The sequence below is a fragment of the Oryctolagus cuniculus genome, chromosome 2, assembly GCF_051225735.1.
Source record: "Oryctolagus cuniculus isolate XC-2025 breed Fujian yellow rabbit chromosome 2, ASM5122573v1, whole genome shotgun sequence".
Taxonomy (NCBI): Eukaryota; Metazoa; Chordata; class Mammalia; order Lagomorpha; family Leporidae; genus Oryctolagus; species Oryctolagus cuniculus.
The window spans coordinates 164,675,435-164,691,879 of record NC_142868.1 but is presented as its reverse complement, the minus strand read 5'-3'; the positions used below and the strand labels follow the sequence as shown (position 1 = coordinate 164,691,879).

The following is a 16,445-nucleotide window of genomic DNA, read 5'->3' as shown; positions in this document are numbered from 1 at the left end:
CTTCCAGGCGCATTAGCAGGGAGCTGGATCAGAAATGGAGCACTCAAGACTGGAACTGGCACTCATGAGGATGCCGTGTTGTAGGCAGTGGCTGAATGCAATGTGCACAATGCTGGCCTTGCTAGATAGTCTTTTTTTTTTTTTTTTTTTTTGACAGGCAGAGTGGACAGTGAGAGAGAGAGACAGAGAGAAAGGTCTTCCTTTGCTGTTGGTTCACCCTCCAATGGCCACCGCGGCCGGCGCACTGCGGCCGGCGCACCGCGCTGATCCGATGGCAGGAGCCAGGTGCTTCTCCTGGTCTCCCATGGGGTGCAGGGCCCAAGTACTTGGGCCATCCTCCACTGCACTCCCGGGCCACAGCAGAGAGCTGGCCTGGAAGAGGAGCAACCGGGACGGAATCTGGAGCCCCAACTGGGACTAGAACCCAGGGTGCTGGCGCCGCAGGCAGAGGATTAGCCTATTAAGCCGTGGCGCTGGCCTGATATACTTTTGTAGAGCAGAGAGATCTTCCATCTACAGGTTCATTCCCCAAATGCCCACAGCAGCCAGAACTAGGCCAGGCTGAAACCAGGAACCCAGACCTCAATCTAAGCCATTTGGAAGTGAGTAACAGGACCCTAGTAGTTGAGCCACCATCTGCTGCTTCCCAGGGTACATGGTAGCAGGAAGCGGGATTGGAAGTAGAGGAGCCAAGACTTGAACCAGCATTCTATCAAGGGATGCTGGCATGCCAAATACCTGCCCCATGTTGATGTTTGGTCTCTGCACGGAGGTCACCGGGAATTCTGGGTTCCATCAAATGCGGCTGGGCCATGGACTTTTATTTGAGAATAATTTTCATTAGCCGGAAACGGGGAGTTTAATAAATGGCAAACAGAACTTTCCAAGGCCACAGCTGGGAAACACTCGCTTTTTTAAAAATTCCGCCCGGCTTCCCAGGCCGGCGAGCACCCCGACACGAGGGCCCGATTGCCAGAGGAATCTGTAAGGAAAACAAAGCTTATTTTTAGAGGAATATTTTAAACTCGGTCTCGGCAAGCTCAGGAGTTTTCTTGTCTGTCTCCAGTCCTCAATATCTTTCCTTCTATTTCGGAGCTGCCTCTCACTCCCGGGGCACAAGAATTCCTATCTGGCAAGAGCTATTTCTAACCAGAGGAAAATAGGGCCCCCCCCGCCCGCCCTCCCCACCGCCAGAGAAAGAATGGTTTCTAAAAATGTCCCAGGCAGCCAGCAGAGCGCAGGTGTGCGGGGCAGTGAAGGTGGGGCTGGGGTCCCTGCGGGCCTGGGGCCTCTCCAGCCACCCCGCCTTCGGCTCTGACCTGGCCGCTGCCCTGCAGGAAGCGGAAGCCCAGTGGCCTCACTTCCGGGTTTTGAATGCAGTTTTTAAACTTGAAAGAGGCCTGTGTTTCCTCTTTAGACTTTGGTAACGCCCCGTCCCCCACAGAAATACCTGCACACATGCAGACCCAAACCCATAGCAATGCTCTCAGCTCCCCACACGGCCACCTGAACCGAAACCAACCCTCACACATAGGTCCACTCACAGCCCCATGGACACACCTGCCCACCACACACACACACACACACACACACACACATGGTGAGGCACAGAGCTCATGGAGAGTGCGATTTAAAGATACTTTTATTTGGTACAAAAAGTTTTGAACTTCATTTTTCCACAAACTTCTTGAGGTACCCTCCTGTACACATACACCTGCAAACACACTGAACCCCCACATCACAACACACCCCTATAGACCCCAGACACATCTCAACATCCGTATAGAGCACACACACTCACACACACACACAGTACCTGCCTACATGTATGTAACACATAGCAGGACAACGTGCACACAGACACCTGCTGCACACACACACACACACACACACACTGGTGTGCTCACACTGATGGAGAAGCACATGGGCACACCTCCATGGACCTCCCCTCCCCATCCCTGGATACGCAGACATATACTTCAAGGTCTGCCCAAGACTGCCTGGACAGGACTGTGCCCTGTTGGAGCTGTGGCTTCCAGCTGCTGGGCTCTCTCACCTCCCTCTGCAGGGCTTAGCGGGGAAGGCTGCCCCGCCACCATGCACCACGGGGCCCTGGCCCCACCCTCCCTCCTTGGCCTTCCTGGCAGCAGGGAACTGGAACTGTCCCAGATGGCCACAGCTCTGCACAGCTCCCTGGGAGTGCGAACAAGAAAACAGAAATACAGTTCAATGAGGCAGCAGTAACACAGAGGGGCCGGGGCCCTGCCGGAGGTGAGCCTGCCCGGCCTGAACCCCGCAGCCAGTCAGCCTCTCAGGGTTGTGCAACTTCCGGTTTCAAGCAAACCTGGTGACAGTCACATCTGCCCTCGCTGTCACCACAAATAAGCCGGAGTAGAGTGGGTTCCTGGGGACGGCTCCCTCCAAGGTCGGTGGCTTTCTAGCAGGCTTCCTCCCTTGCAGGCTCACCTGGGCTTTTTCTTTTCTTTTTTTAAAAACTTATTTGAAAGGCAGAGTGAGAGATCTTCCATCCACTGGTTCATTCCCCAGATGGCCAGGCCAGGGCTGGACCAGGCTGAAGCCAAGAGCTTCTTCCGGGTCTCCCACGTGGGCGCAGGGGGCCAGACACTTGGGCCATTCTCTGCTGCTTTCCCAGGCGCATTAGCAGGGAGCTGGATTGGAAGTGGAGCAGCCAGAACCGGTGCTCTGAAATGGGAAGCGAGACTTTTTCTGAGGGACGCTTCCGTGTCCAGGCAAGTTTTAACATGGAGCGTCAGACTTCTCCCGCATCACGGCCACCAAGCCTGGCCCTGCAATCGGGGCTCCTGAGCTGTCCCAGGGCTCACAGCCCTCCATCTCCTCCCATGGCTGGAGCCGCTGTGTGTGTGTGTGTGTGTGTCCCTCTCACACAATCAGCAGTGGATTCAGACAGCATGAGCGGTGGGAGCTGCGCACGCACAAGCATCTTTGCTCTGGAGCTCAGGTGACACACGGTCGCGGGCTGCTTGAAAACACACCTTGTTCTTTCGTCTGGGAGATGCCACACTCTCACAGTCTGCGCCTGCTGTCACAACGCAGCAGGAAAGGACTTACCTGGACTCCATCCGCTCCAGCTCTGTTCCCCAGGCCGGGATGCCCTGTTAGTCCTTGCGAGCAATTTTTTGCTTCTATTTCCTTCACTTGCAAGAAAGCTTTGCCAGGGGCAGTCAGGCCCCCATGGCATTGTGCTTTGCTGTCCACCCCAGCCGGGGCCCTTCCCCCCGCCCCCCACAGGGCTGCAGCAAGAGGAAACCGCCTGGCGACACCCTCTACCCCCACCCCAGGTTTTGAAGACATCAAACTTCAGCTGCCAGCAGTCGGTCTTTCCAACAAGCCAAGTTTGAAACAGTGCTGGTTTAGAAAAGTAAGTTTGGGAACGGAGTGGAAGCAAGGCCTTTGAAATGCAGTTTGGCCTAAACAGCACCACGCTGTAGACATTTCCTCCTTGCTGCATTTTCTTCATGATGGAGAGGCCAGGGAGCCTGCAGGGTCTTTGCACCTCCCCCTTGCCCTGAAACTCCCCCCCCCCACCAGTGGAGACTTTCAGCCATCCACCCCCGCCCCCGCCCCTGCATCTGGGAGAACTCTGATTCAGTTCCCCAGCCCCTTTGGCAGAGCGCGCCAAGCCCCAAAACGCTCCAGTTAACACCAGTGCAATCATTGTTAACGCGAACCAGCTGCCCCAGGCCTGGGGCTGCACCAGCGCGCCCCCGCCCCTCCCTCTCAGCTGTGAGTCACAGGAGACCCAGGCTGATGCAGGGCCCACGGGAGGGGTGCAGGCAGGGGTTGATAAGGCCCAGCTGTTGCAGAGAAGTGAGCAACCCGGGGCTGAATCTCTTACCTCCTTTTGCGAAGTGTTAGGCCGTGTGTGTGTGGGAAGGGGGATGGGGAAGAAAAGACATGATTTATGAACCTCATTTTTGAAGTTTTTAAAGTAGTGTTTTAAAAAGAATGGAGGAGTCATCACAGCAAGATTTTGTTCAACTGTTTGAGAATCAGCAGGCAATCAATGCAGTCTTTTCCCTTTTCCAGAGACCGGCTTTCTGGTCACTTAGACACATCCAGCCCCGACACCAACTCCTCTTGCATAAGTAACTTGTCTGTGCTCACTCCCAGAGGAAGTTGTCTGCGTAAACAAACATCACCCAGATCCAAGTTTAATCTGCTCAATCCTCCTGCCCGTCCCTCCCAGCAAGGACACTGTCAAGCCTTCCGAAGTCCAGCCAAAGCCACCCTTCTCCCACCCAGGCTGGCCTGGCTGTCCACCTCAGCTCAGGCCCCAGGCCCAGTGGGCCTGGGCTGGCAGAGCGAGCCTCTGCCCCTTCCCCACCAAGCAGTTCTGCTTCCTGGGTGTCCCAGCAGGAAAGGAAAAAAAAAAAAAAAAGGACCTTCAGCTGCCACTGCGGCCACGTGACCCGTTCAGTGACTCATGCAGACCACGCCCCCTGAGGGCTCCCGCCAGGCTCAGCCCGTTGGCCCAGGCCGGGATGCATCTTATTAGCAAAGGGGACAGTTAACCAGTGCCGCTCATAGTCCCAGTAACTACTTCCCCTCAGCTAAAGGAATTCGTCATAAAAAACACAGGTTCCTGTGGAGTTAGGCTCCACCAGCGTGCTCCCCTCCGACGCCCAACACCTGGGCCGTGCCTGACATGCCCACAGCAGAGAGAGCCAGACTTTGCTGCTTAAAAAGAGAACTGCTTCCACAGGACCAGTTTTTTTCCCAAAAATTTTATTGGGGGAAAACTACAAAACATTTACAGTACAATGTTTACAGTCACAATTTGTAGTGAACTGATTCCCCAAAATATATTACAACTCAAGTTGACTTCTCTTGTTACATTCAAACACCTACTTCCGCGAGAGCAGTCCAAGGGTGCGCGCGTGGTGCTCCAGCCACCTGTACCTACACACACTAGAGCGACCGCCCATTCCATCCACTGTCCACGAAGGCTCGGGAAACGTCCCTGCCCTTCTACACGGAAAAAAATAGAATAGTACAAGTTTTGGAATTTTCTGTAATCAAACAAGGCATATTCATGTACTAGATATCATTTCAGCGCTAAGAGGTGGCCTCTTTGTATCTCTATAAAAAAAGTGGTAAAGATCTCTTCCTTTTGTGCAGTTGAACCCATCCTACATTCAGATTCTCAAGCACTAACAAAATACTTATTTGGTTGAGGAAGATTTAAGGCAAGTTCGGGCCCTTTCGAAGGCACTGAGACTACCCCCCCCCCCATTATTGCTACATGTCTGTATACTCCAGAGTGTCACAGTAGAAGTGGTGAAACAAGCAAACAAAATACTTTTTTTTTGCTAGTTTATAAAGGTGGAATTAGAAAAAAAGCATGCCACACTTAAGCCTGATTGCAAAGCATGGTCATTTTTTTTTTCTATAAACTTGGATGGGCTACAACCATTATACATTCTAAGAAAACTCCTAAGATAGTCCTCAAACTACTTCCACAGCATCAACATAGATTTCTGTAAAGAAATCATGCAATCTTTCAAAATTTACGTAAACAAGGAAAGAAATTAATGAAATAAATATTACATACAATCTCTTAAATTAAGATTTGTTTTACTCATTTACAATAAAATAACCAAGTGAAGTTACAAAAGGCATATATTACTGTGAAAAGAACATACACTCCACGTTTTGCCGATTAATAATGGCAATCATAATTTAACATAATAAAAGAATATATATCTATTGCTTCTCATCATACTTGATAAATACAGTATGAACAAAATTTTCAATGTATACTTTTCACAAGATAATAAATAAGTTAAATAGTTTTTTTTTTCATGAGTTGTGGTGCAGTGGTGCGAATCAACTCAAAACAGCTAAAAATTCAGCAGTTATTCCCCAACGATTACAAACTAAGCTCTGCCCACGACTTCCAGAGAGCAGACAGCAATGGTTCTAAACTAAACATCCACTAAGTGGTGGCAATGAACCCAGTAACCAGTATGAAACTTTGGAATGCAAGGGTTTGTTTTCTTCCCCCAGATGTACGCCTAACTATGTTAAAAAAAAAAAACAAAGAAAGAAACGAAACGAAACTATGAGGGCTCCTATCAAGGCATATTCTTGGCAGAAATACTGGATTCTAAAAGCCCATAGGTTAGCAAGGTGGTGGCTGGCGGCCCCCGTTCCAGGCAGGGGTCTGCATCCGGACCGGACCCGCCGCATTTCAAGTGAGGACTGGAATGGTGGCTGGCAGCTGCTGTGCTGGGCGGACGTGAGTCCCAGTCTCACCGGAGACCTAAAAGAGTTTCAAAGGTTTGGCTTTTTTGTTCTATTCGCATCACAACTGCCCTGTTGCATTTTGTTCATCCATACAAAAAGTTCGTTGGCTTTTTGTTGCTCAACAAGACTTGAAAACTTGGTAATAATAATAATAAAAATAATAATTATAAAAAAAAAGAGGAAACCGAAAGGCGGGGGGAGGAGTGCGGACCCCTCCCCGCACACAGTTCGAGTCCAGGCTCTCGGGTCGGGCCTGCGGCCTTCGGCCCGCCGCCCTCCAGCTCCCCCACGGCGGCCTTCCCTTCCTCCTCCTCCTCCTCACTGGCGCCCTCTTGCCTCAGTCGTCGGAGATGGAGAGGCGGCTGAAGATGGGCAGGCGGCGGCCGGGGTCCAGGCTGGGGGACTCGGAGCCGCTGAGGCTGCCCGAGCTCAGGGAGCCGCTCAGGTAGCTGTCGCGGTCCGAGAGCGAGTCCGGGGGGCTGGGGGGCGCGTCGAACACCGGCGACTCGGACAGGCGGCGCGGCAGCTGGAAGGCGAAGGGCGGCGAGGGCGGCGCGGCGGCCGCGGCGCTGGCGGGGAGGGGCGCGCTGGGCGGCGCCGGGGGCTGCGCGGGGGGCGCCAGGCCCTGCTGCTGGCTGCGGTAGTAGGCGGCGGCCGCGGCGGCGGCGGCGAAGTTGTGGGTCTGGATGGCGAGCGGCGTGATGAGGCTGCTCAGCTCCGGGCCGAAGGCGAAGGCGTTGTTGGCGCACGAGGCGGCCGAGCAGGCGGCGCAGGGCGCGCCGGTGGCCAGCAGGTCCTCGGCGCCCCCGGAGCCGTAGAGCAGCGCGGCCGCGGCCGCCGCTGCCGCCGCCGAGGCGCAGCACGTCGGGGCGCCCGAGGGCGTGGAGGCCGCCGAGGCCGAGGAGGAGCAGGAGGAGGCCGAGGAGGAGCAGGACGAGGCCGAGGAGCAGGAGGGCGGCGGCGGCGTGCGCGACGTGGGGCTGTCCAGCAGCAGCGGCGACTCGAGGCCCCCCGGGGGCTGGTGGTGGCCCGACGGGAAGCCCGAGAAGCTGAGGCTGTGGTGCAGCTTGGGCCGCGGCTCCCGCGCGAAGCCCAGGTGCAGCGCATCGCGCGCGCTGAAGGCGCGCAGGTCCCCGGAGGCGCCCCCCGACGGCGCGGGCCGCCGCTCGTCGGCATTGTGGATGAAGTGGCAGCGCGGCCCGTAGGGGCAGAAGCCGATGGTGTGGAAGGTGCGGCACAGCTCCGTCTTGTACTTGGGGTGCCGCGTCAGGCTGCGCAGCTCGTGGAAGCCGTGCGCGAACTGGCACTTCTCGCCGTACTTGCACGTGCCGCTCTCCTCGAAGGGCCGGCACAGCTCGGTCTTGTAGCGGGTCGAGTTGATCTGGGAGCCGCCGGCTCCCTTCTGTTGTTGCTGCTGCTGCTGCTGCTGCTGCAGGTGCAGGAGGTGCTGGCTGCGCTCGCCGTTCTCGCTGAACGAGCGGTCCCGGAATTTGTTCTCCTTGTTGAGCAGGGCCGTGCCGCCGCCGCCGCCCCCCGACGGCTCCTTGAGGGTGCCATAGGAGGCCGGGCCACCGGCCGCCGCGCTGCCGCCGTTAGCGGCGCCCGGGAACTTGGGCGAGCAGCTGCCGGGACTCGGCGCGGGGTGCGCCAGGGCGTGCAGGTTGCTGGCCGAGTGCCGTCGGAGGAAGCCCGGCGCGAAGCCCGAGGTGGGGGCGGCGGCCACGGGCGTCCCCACCGCCTTCTTGTCCAGCATGTTGTTCAGATTGAGGTTGGCCAGGGATTTCTCCGTCTGCCGGGGAGGGGAGAGCGAGCGGGGAAGGGATGAAAAGACGGACGGGGAGGCTAGCTGCACAGTCAGCCCCAACCTCTGGCTTCTTCTTTCCCAGCTCCTTTTCGCCCCATTTTTTTTTTTTTTTTTTTTTGCAGGCTTCGCCTCGGCCTCCGCCCTCCTCCACCCGTACACACGCGCAAAAGAGCAGCAAGTTTGCGAGCAAGGCCGGCGAGGGCGGAGGCCGCCCAGCCTGGCCGCGCTGGGCTCCGACATGTGATCTGCAGCCCGCGGGCCGCCGGGTGGGCGGCGCAAACACCGTCCGGGAAGCCCCGGGCAGCGTGGCCGCCGCCGGCTCCTCCCCGCCCACAAGGCTCGAGCACACCCGGCTGCAAGCGGCGGGACTCTTCCCCGCCGGGAAAGTCACGGCGCGGAGGGGTCGCCCCGACGCGGGGGCGGCAGACGCGCCACGTCCGAGACGGCCCGGGGCCTCCGCTGGCCCGCGCGCCCGCCTCTCCCTCCCTGCTGCCCCGCGTACCTTGCACAAGAAGTCGATGTCGTAGAAGGCGGACAGAAGTGTGGTCGACATGTTTCTGGGTCCCGTAATGGTCGGAGCCGCAGGCGGGGAGGTCGGGAGGAGCCCTCGGGGCGGCGCGGCCGGCCTCGAGCCACGACGAATAACGGGCGAGGGGCGGGCAGGGGCCGAAAGTTTGCCGCGGGGCGAGCGGAGAAGCGGCGCGGACCGGGCAGGGGCTGCCCTGGAGTGCGGAGCGGGGCGGGGGGGAAGAGGAGAGGGAAGCAGAGCGCGCTCCTCCGCGCCCCGGGGTGCCGGCCCGCCCCCCGCGCGGAGCCGACGGCAGCTCGCGGACTGCTGGAACTCGGCGGCCCGCGAGCGCGCGCCCTATATAGAGCCCGCGCGCCCGGCCGCGGCGGGGCGGGCGCGCGGGGGGCGGGGACACCGCGCTGACCCCGCCGGGGTCTCCAGGCAACGCCGCCCGCCGGCTCGCGGACGTCAGGCGCCTTCCCGGCTTCCCATTGGCCGCCGCCAATTTTTTTCCTCCGGAGGGGGGAGGGAGCGGGGAGACTTCGGGGCGGGGCCGGCCGCCGGGGCGCCCGGGGCGGCACGGAGAGCTCGGCCGGGCTGGGTGCTGCTGGGTGGGTGGCGGCCGGCGGACGCGGCTCTCGCCCTCTGCTGGGGCTGCCGTGGTGGAAAGCCCCAGCACGTGTAACGTGATCAGGGCTCTGCAGTCCTGGACGGGTCTGTCCCCGCCCGCTCCTGCGAGGCGGATTTGCCAAGTTATTATCTGCTACTCTGGGTTTTGTGTTGGGCGCGGGAATTGCAAAATGCGCGAATCTTGCCAACCGTCCGCGAGGCCCGTCTGGTTTGCAAAGGGTGCTCAGGACGGAGGGCGGGGGCTCCGGCCGGGCTGCACGTGGAGCGACGCGTTGGGGGTGGGGGCGGCAGCGGCCACGCGGGCGGCCGGCCGCCGTCTTGCCCGGAGGCTCCCGAGCTGGTTTCTCCGCCCCTCTCCCCGCCCAGGCTCAGTAAACAGGGCTGGAGCGCCGGGGCCTGCCGGGCAGGGCTGAGTGTCTGAGGACAAGGCGCTGGCTTTGCTAATCACATCACAAGACCTTGAGCCGGGGCCAAAGGCGTGGAGTGGCGCGGGGCGTCCCGGGCGGGGGAGCGGACTCGGAGGACGCGGGGAGAAGCTGGGTGAGCCGTGCAGGCGCGGAGGTAGCTTCCCGCCGGCCTCCCGGGGCGTTGGGGGTGCCGCGGCCGCCGAGGGTCCGCGCCCAGCGCAGTCTGGGCCTGTCGCGCGCTCCAGGCCACTTCCCATCCCCGGCCGAGCCAGACCTGCGGCCCCGGTGGGGCACCCCCTTCGCTCTTCAGCTCCACGCCCCAACAGTTTGCACTGAGAAATGCGGTTTGCCGAAGGGTGCGCCGTCCCTGTTTGGGTACGGGGCAGACACCCGCCCGCAGCGCCGAGAGGCGAAAGCCACTGAAAGCACCTTCTCGCTCAGTCTGCACTGGCTGCCAAAAAGCTGGGGCCAGGCCCGCGCTGTCGTCCACCTGGCAGCCTGCACCCCAGCCGCGCTTAGCTGGAAGGTCCAGGGCGCTCAGGGAAGGAAGTTTACCTGGCCCCCACCCCTCCCCGAGTGGATCTCCCCACTTGCTGTGTCCGCACTAAGTTCGTTCCTTTTGGTGATCATTGTGTCAGTTAACCTGGAACAAAACGAGCTAGGCGGGTCGCTCAGGGCCCTGTGTGCCTTCCCCATGCTCTGCTCCCCTCCCTGCCCAGGGAGCTAGAGTCCAGGGTAGGGCTGGAGTTTAGCCCCCCCACCCCCCGGCATGTGGTCTTGAGCGAATCACATGGCGAGTTGGTGCTTGGGTTTCCTTGCTTGTAAAACTCAAGATAAAATGCATGCTTTTCTCACCTCTCACCTTTTGTCAAGGTGCAAATGAGGTATCTGCGAAGGTGTCTAAAAGATAAAACAAGTACAAGCCATCTTATGCATGAAAGTGACAAAGCATAAAGAGGAAGCCAGGCCCTGTGGGTGGGGGTCCTCAGAATAGTGAGTGTGGCGGAGCTGGGGAGCGGGGCGAGCACCCAAGTCCTGGCCCCTAGAGTTTGGAGCCAGGGGCAGGCAGAGACGTGGGAGAGGTGAGAGCTGCCCCACGTGGCTGGGCGAGGGCTGGCCCTGTTTTGAGCTTTGTCTGGTGGCCTCCAGAGCCTGTCCGCCTTCTGTTTCTCCTGGGGAATGCATCAGCAAAGTGTAAAACAGCCTTTCCCCTAACCACTGCCGTTAGGGGAGCAACAAGATTTCAGATACAAAACCAGTGGGAACATCTGTTCCTCCTGCCTTCGAGGCTGGCTGCAGCCAGCAGAGATCAAAATCGGGGGTAATTCCCAGGCCGCAGCAGCGAGAACACCCACTCTGCAGACGTGGTGGCAGGATTCTGGGGACGACATGTAAACATGGTAGGAACATGCTTTGGTACGGAGTACCTGCGTGTACAAAATACTCCCATCGTTATGTAACTGCTTTTATTTCACTTGAAATGGAGAAAACAGGAGCACTGGCCTTTTCCAGTGAGCTGGGCTTTGCTGGGCCGGGTTCGTCATTATTCTCCCGTGCTTATCACCACGTCACGCCACTAAGGCCCTGACTTCTCACCAGGCAGGTCTTAGAACAGAAAAGTGTGAGGTTGGCAACTTTCCATCAGGTGTGGGCTACACAGATGCCTAGCTAGGTAATTATTTCAGGATCACAAAAAAAACACATTTGGGGCTGCCTGGTTGCAAAACCAGCCAGGGAGTTTCCTGTTCGCTTTAGGACAGGACTCTGGCGCTGAGTTAACTTTCTTCCTGCCCTGCTGCGGAGGCCTTTGTGCTTCGGCCTTGGCTGCATGTCAGTGGCAGCGAGCTTCTTCCAGAGACAGATTACACTCGAGACATCACCTTTTCTGCCGCAGGAGACGGACATGTGAAAATCCCTCTTCTCTAACGTGCACCGTCAGACCCTCATACAAAAAGATCCTTTGAAATGACCTCCCCTCTGAGAAGTACTTAAAAATATTTACAGACCCTAAAACCTTGAACTGGTTTATAGGCTATGAGCAAAATGGCCTTTTCAGATACCTAGGCTGAAAATGAATGTGGATGAAGCTATGGCCCATCTAAGCTATGCATTTCAAGATAACAGCCTGTGGGAAACATTTACTCTGAAATTATAGATTAAGGAAAAAAGAGCAGCAGCAAAAAGTATGCAAGAGCGCCACCTGCTGGCTGTGTCAGGAAGAGTGCTTGGGCTGGACTTGGAAAAACAGAAAACCCTAAGGTTTCTCAGAACAGATCAGTGCAATGGAGAACTGTGTTTCCCCGGGTCTTAGATGGGAATCGTTCTTGTTGCCACCAAACAAATGATGGTACACAGTATAGGCATTGAGTTCTTTACTCTGGCTCTCTTTCTCCAGGTTCCTTCCAATTTGCTTTCACCGCGTGCCAAAGTCAGGTTTCCTAGCATTCGCATAGGTATGGGGTGGGGGTGGTTAGGGGAGCTCTCAATGGCTCTTTGAATAATTAGGATGGAATGTGTAGGTCACTGCAGGACTTATACATGCAGACAATAAAAACAAAATTATTTCTATGAGGTTGATCCTTACTTAATTCTCCCAGGATCCAACATGTGGAACATATTTCTACTTTGCTAAAATGGAATAAAATTTAGAAACCTGACCAATTGGGCTGTTTGCCAACGACTCCAGCGCCTACAAACAGCCAGAAGGGGCGGCGGGGCTCATGGGTGTGTTAGAACTCAGTTCTGTGTAGTCGATTCACAGAAATGCTGGGTGGCTACGCTTGGATGTTAGAGGCCCCGGGGGACGGAAGAGGCTCCCGCAGGCCTGCAGGTGGCCTGCACCTGGGAACAGAGGAAAGATTCAGCGGGGCAGCCTCACTTCCTACAGTAGCTGCAATAAACGAGGCTGCCTGGGATGAATGAACTGAGGGAACACTCCTCAGTAAGAAAGAAGCCACGGAACACTGGACCAGCCACGGAAGTGGGCCAGGCCTGGAGCGGAGAAAAACCAGCTTTCTGTTCAACACGTTTCCAACAGGCACCCCCGGCCCCCTGTCTCTTCTCTTCAACACCCTTTCTGTTCCCGGGAGGGTCCACTGACTCGCCTCTGCGGGGGCTCCCGCAGCCCCGGGAGCTGGGGGTCTCCTCCCTGCCCGGCCAGAGAGGCCAGCAGCCTCAGGCCAGCCAAAGTCCTCTCCTCCTGAACACGCAGTCTGCTGAACTCCACTGTCTTCCGAAACTCTGCAGCGGGCGGGAGCTCTCTGAAGAGCTGGGCCAGGAGCTGGCGCTGCCCCGACAGCGTCCCCCGCAGGTGACACAGCCAGTCAGGGCTGGGGGGGCGCCAGCCGGTCTTGGAGAGCAGACTGTGGAGGTGCTTGCAGAGGTGCTTCACAAACATCAGGGGCTCGGCCCAGAAGTTGACCTCCGCCTTCTCGAACAGGTGGTCGTCTTCCACCTACATCCGACGAAAACACCCGAGAGCAGTCATCCAGGGAGTGGTGACAAGCCCAGGCCGGACCAGCCAAGCTCTGCCAGATGCCCAAGAGGTATGCCCCTCCCCCAGCTGCCAGAGGGCCCACTGTGGCCCGTCCACACCCACACGTGCGCGCCACTCGCAGCCTTGAAGGCCACCTTCTATTTTCACTTGCTGTGCCACTCCGACACAGAGGAATTTCCCCCAGACTTAACATGACCTTTGATAAGGATGTGTTTGTGGTTCAAAGCCAAGGTGTTTTGGGGGCCTGATGTGGCGAGGGGGCTCTGGGCAGCTCCGGGCAGGGAGTGAGCCCTGGGCCATCCGAGAGGCAGGGAAGAGGGAAAGCCCGGCGGCAGTGTGATGAGCGCAGGATCGCCCAACACGAGAGCCCGGTCTGCACGTGGGGCCGGGTCGCTGTGAGGCCGCAGCCTTTCAAGGTGGTTTTATCACAAACGCTTTATCACGGCTGTGCATTTCCCCTAACAGGTTGCCTCTGAACTGCTGGCCTGCAGGGTGACAAGAAGGCCAGCTGAGTCGGCCACTGGTGGCCGTGGATTCTGGCTCCCGGGCTGCGTTTCCCCGGGACTGCCCCCGCGTGCCTCCAGAGAAGGGGTTCATCGTTTTCTCCAAGCAGCAAGTCCCTGGGAGGCCCCTGAGCACGCCACTCTCAGGCCTAACTGTGGGGGTGGCCCTGGTTAATTCACACCCGCTAGTAAGCCTCTGTAACTAAACTCCCATGTCCAAGGGGCTTCTTCCAGAGTTCTCTCCCCTGGCTGATCTGAACCCTCCAAGGCAGCATGGCAGCGTGCCCAGCACCCACAGCAGCGCCCGGCAGGTGACGTCCCCGCTGGTGCTAAGTGTCCCGAAGCACACTTTCACAAGCTCACTGGGCCAGCCCTGCCACCCCGCCCCGAGACCCCGGGCTTACCTGATCTGTGCTCTCCACACAGACCACGGGCTCGTCACCCTCTCCCAAAAGCCACCCCAGCAGGATGGGCAGTCCAGGAGCCAGCTGGTCCCACTGCTGGAGCAGGTCACACAGGACAGCCAGGGCCAGGGCCAAAGCGATGGAGGCGTCCACTTGGCAGAAGGCGAATTCTGCAGACAGGAGACAGGGGAGCAGTGGTGGTGCTGCTCAGGACCAGCCCACGGGGCCCACGGGGCTCTGGGACTCACTGCCACCAGCCAAGCAGGGAAGCTGGGGCAGGGAGTCTCAGTGCCCTGAGTCCTGCTGTCTACACAGCTAGAGGGAGTCACAGGCCTGAAGCCCACCGTCTCTGTGCCCCCCATCTCATTGTGGACAGAGCAGCCCCACCTGTGGGCCCACACAGCCCTCTCCCCGCCACCCTTCATGGGGAACCCTCCCCGCCAGCATCTCGTTGCTCTCGCCCATCCCACTGGGTGGCCCCCTCCTTGGAAAACAGACCCTGCTGGGCACATATCACGTTGAATCTCTAACATCTTAGAGCAGAGCATGCGCTTACTTCTCTTTACAGGGCCTGAGAGGACGAATCATCCCTTGCTTAACTACTGGGATACGCTCTGAGAAACACACTGTGAGGCGATTTGTCATTGTGTGAATGTCACCGAGCCCATGAACACAAACTAGACGGCCGCAGTGTCACCAGGCTGCAGACTTCGGTGGGACCGCCACTGTATACGCAGCCCGTCCTCAATCCATTTAGGACCTGGAAGGCCACGAGGTCTGAGACACCTCCACAACTCGGCCCAAAGCAGCCGCAGCCAATCCGTACAAGGACGGGTGTGGCTGGGTTCCAAGCTCACTTGATTGCCGACACTGCAATTTGAATTTCATGTGCCCCAAAATAATAATATTCTTTTGATTTTCTCAACCACTGAAGAAATGAGCTATTTGTAGCTCGCGGACTCTACAGAAGCAGCTGGGAGACTGGGTGAGGCTCGTGTTCTGCTGCCCTCTGTCCTGGCCTGAATCCACTAACAGAGTAGGAGTGGGGTGCAGAAAGAGGAAGTGGGGCGCCTTGGGGAAACCATTGCTGATTTCACCACCAGCCCTAGGCAGTCCTAAATATGGGTTTGTAGGAAGGCTTAGGGTGTTGACATTTCCGCTAACAACCCTGCCCCTGCCATCCCAACCTGGAGGAGGCCTGGAATCCCCTCACTCAGACAACGGGCTGCAACAGCTCCTCCTGCCCCAACAGCTGCCTTTCTTTTTAATTTTTATTTTTTAAAGATTTAATTTATTTGAGAGGTGGAGTTACAGAGAGAGAGAGGGAGACACAGAAAGGTCTTCCATCCGCTGGTTCACTCCCCAGATGGCCAAAACAGCTGGAGCTTTGCTGATCCGAAGCCAGGAGCCAGGAGCTTCTTCCAGGTTTCCCACACGGGTGCCGGGGCCCAAGCACTTGGGCCATCTTGCACTGCTTTCCCAGGCCATAGCAGAGAGCTGGATTGGAAGTGGAGCAGCCGGGACTCAAACTGGAGCCCAAATGGGATGCTGGCACTGCAGGCAGAGGCTTAGCCCACTACGCCACGGCGCCGGCCCCTCCAGTGCCTGCCTTTCGATCACATACTTCTGTTCAGCCCTCAGCTCTCCCGACTCCACATTTCCCACTTCAGCTCGCGGCCGCGTTCCTGACCATCTGGCCCCCAAGGAGACTGGCTCAGCATAGGCAGGGAAGGCTGAAAGTGTGCAATAGAAGGCGCAGCCCTCTAGGGTGCTGAATCAGGCTGCTGAGGGTGGCCCCGCTGAGGGCCCAGGAGGTGCTGGGTTTTGAATCACTGCTCCATCTCCAATCTTTCCAACATTCTCTGAGTGCAGAATTGCCACCCCCACTGTACAGCTAAGGAATCTGGGCTCAGAAAGGCTAACTGATTTGTGTGCAATCACAGAACTCTAAGCAGGGCAGGTGCTGTGGAGAGCTGCAGCTTGGGACACCCACATCCCATGCTGGAGTGCCTGGGATCGAGTCCCACCTCCGCTTCTGATCCAACTTCCTGCTTATGTGCTTGGGAGGCAGACAATGGCCCAAGTGCTTGGGTTTCTGCCACCCACATCGGAGACCTGGTTGGAGTTCCTGGCTCCTGGCTTCAGCCTGGCTGAGCTTCAGCTGTTGTGGGCATTGGGGGAGTGAACCAGCAGATGGAATTTCTCTCTCTGTCCCTTTGCTTTTCAAATAAAAAAAAAGTGGCTACTAAAGAAAACAGAATTGCTAATAAGCTTCGTGGTGCATGCAGAGCTCAGATTTGGAGAATGAGCATCACCACCGCAGATGCAGGTTTTCATGGTGAGATAAGCAGGGTTGGTGATCCTGCAGCGGGGCCAGGACAAGTTAGAGGCCGCAAAGCAGAACC

The 16,445-nt window shown here is 57.6% G+C and overlaps 2 protein-coding genes across 2 annotated transcripts in view; both read right to left on the bottom strand.

Annotated features, from left to right (window-relative positions):
- Positions 1–5,599: 5,599 nt before the first annotated feature.
- Positions 5,600–8,930, bottom strand: ZFP36L2 (ZFP36 like 2 zinc finger CCCH-type). The gene is made up of 2 exons (XM_008254731.5): positions 8,595–8,930; positions 5,600–8,077 (listed from the first exon to the last, which is right to left on the bottom strand). Exons 1-2 carry the CDS (start codon positions 8,643–8,645, stop codon positions 6,626–6,628), a joined length of 1,503 nt encoding a protein of 500 aa, XP_008252953.4. The 5' UTR covers positions 8,646–8,930; the 3' UTR covers positions 5,600–6,625.
- Positions 8,931–11,089: 2,159 nt separating this feature from the next.
- Positions 11,090–16,445, bottom strand: part of LOC149128124 (tRNA (32-2'-O)-methyltransferase regulator THADA-like) — a 110,488-nt gene continuing 105,132 nt past the window's right edge. Inside the window, 3 exon segments of the mRNA XM_089326479.1 lie at positions 11,090–12,776; positions 12,779–13,091; positions 14,041–14,210. Coding sequence (XP_089182605.1) covers positions 12,412–12,776; positions 12,779–13,091; positions 14,041–14,210 — 848 coding nt within the window. The 3' untranslated portion in view covers positions 11,090–12,411.

Excerpts from the sequence above, each read along its gene's own strand:
- ZFP36L2 (XM_008254731.5), bottom strand. The coding sequence starts at position 8,645 with ATGTCGACCACACTTCTGTCCGCCTTCTACGACATCGACTTCTTGTGC. Across the intron at positions 8,078-8,594 it reads ACATCGACTTCTTGTGCAAG|ACGGAGAAATCCCTGGCCAA; the intron begins GTACGCGGGGCA and ends CCTCCCCGGCAG.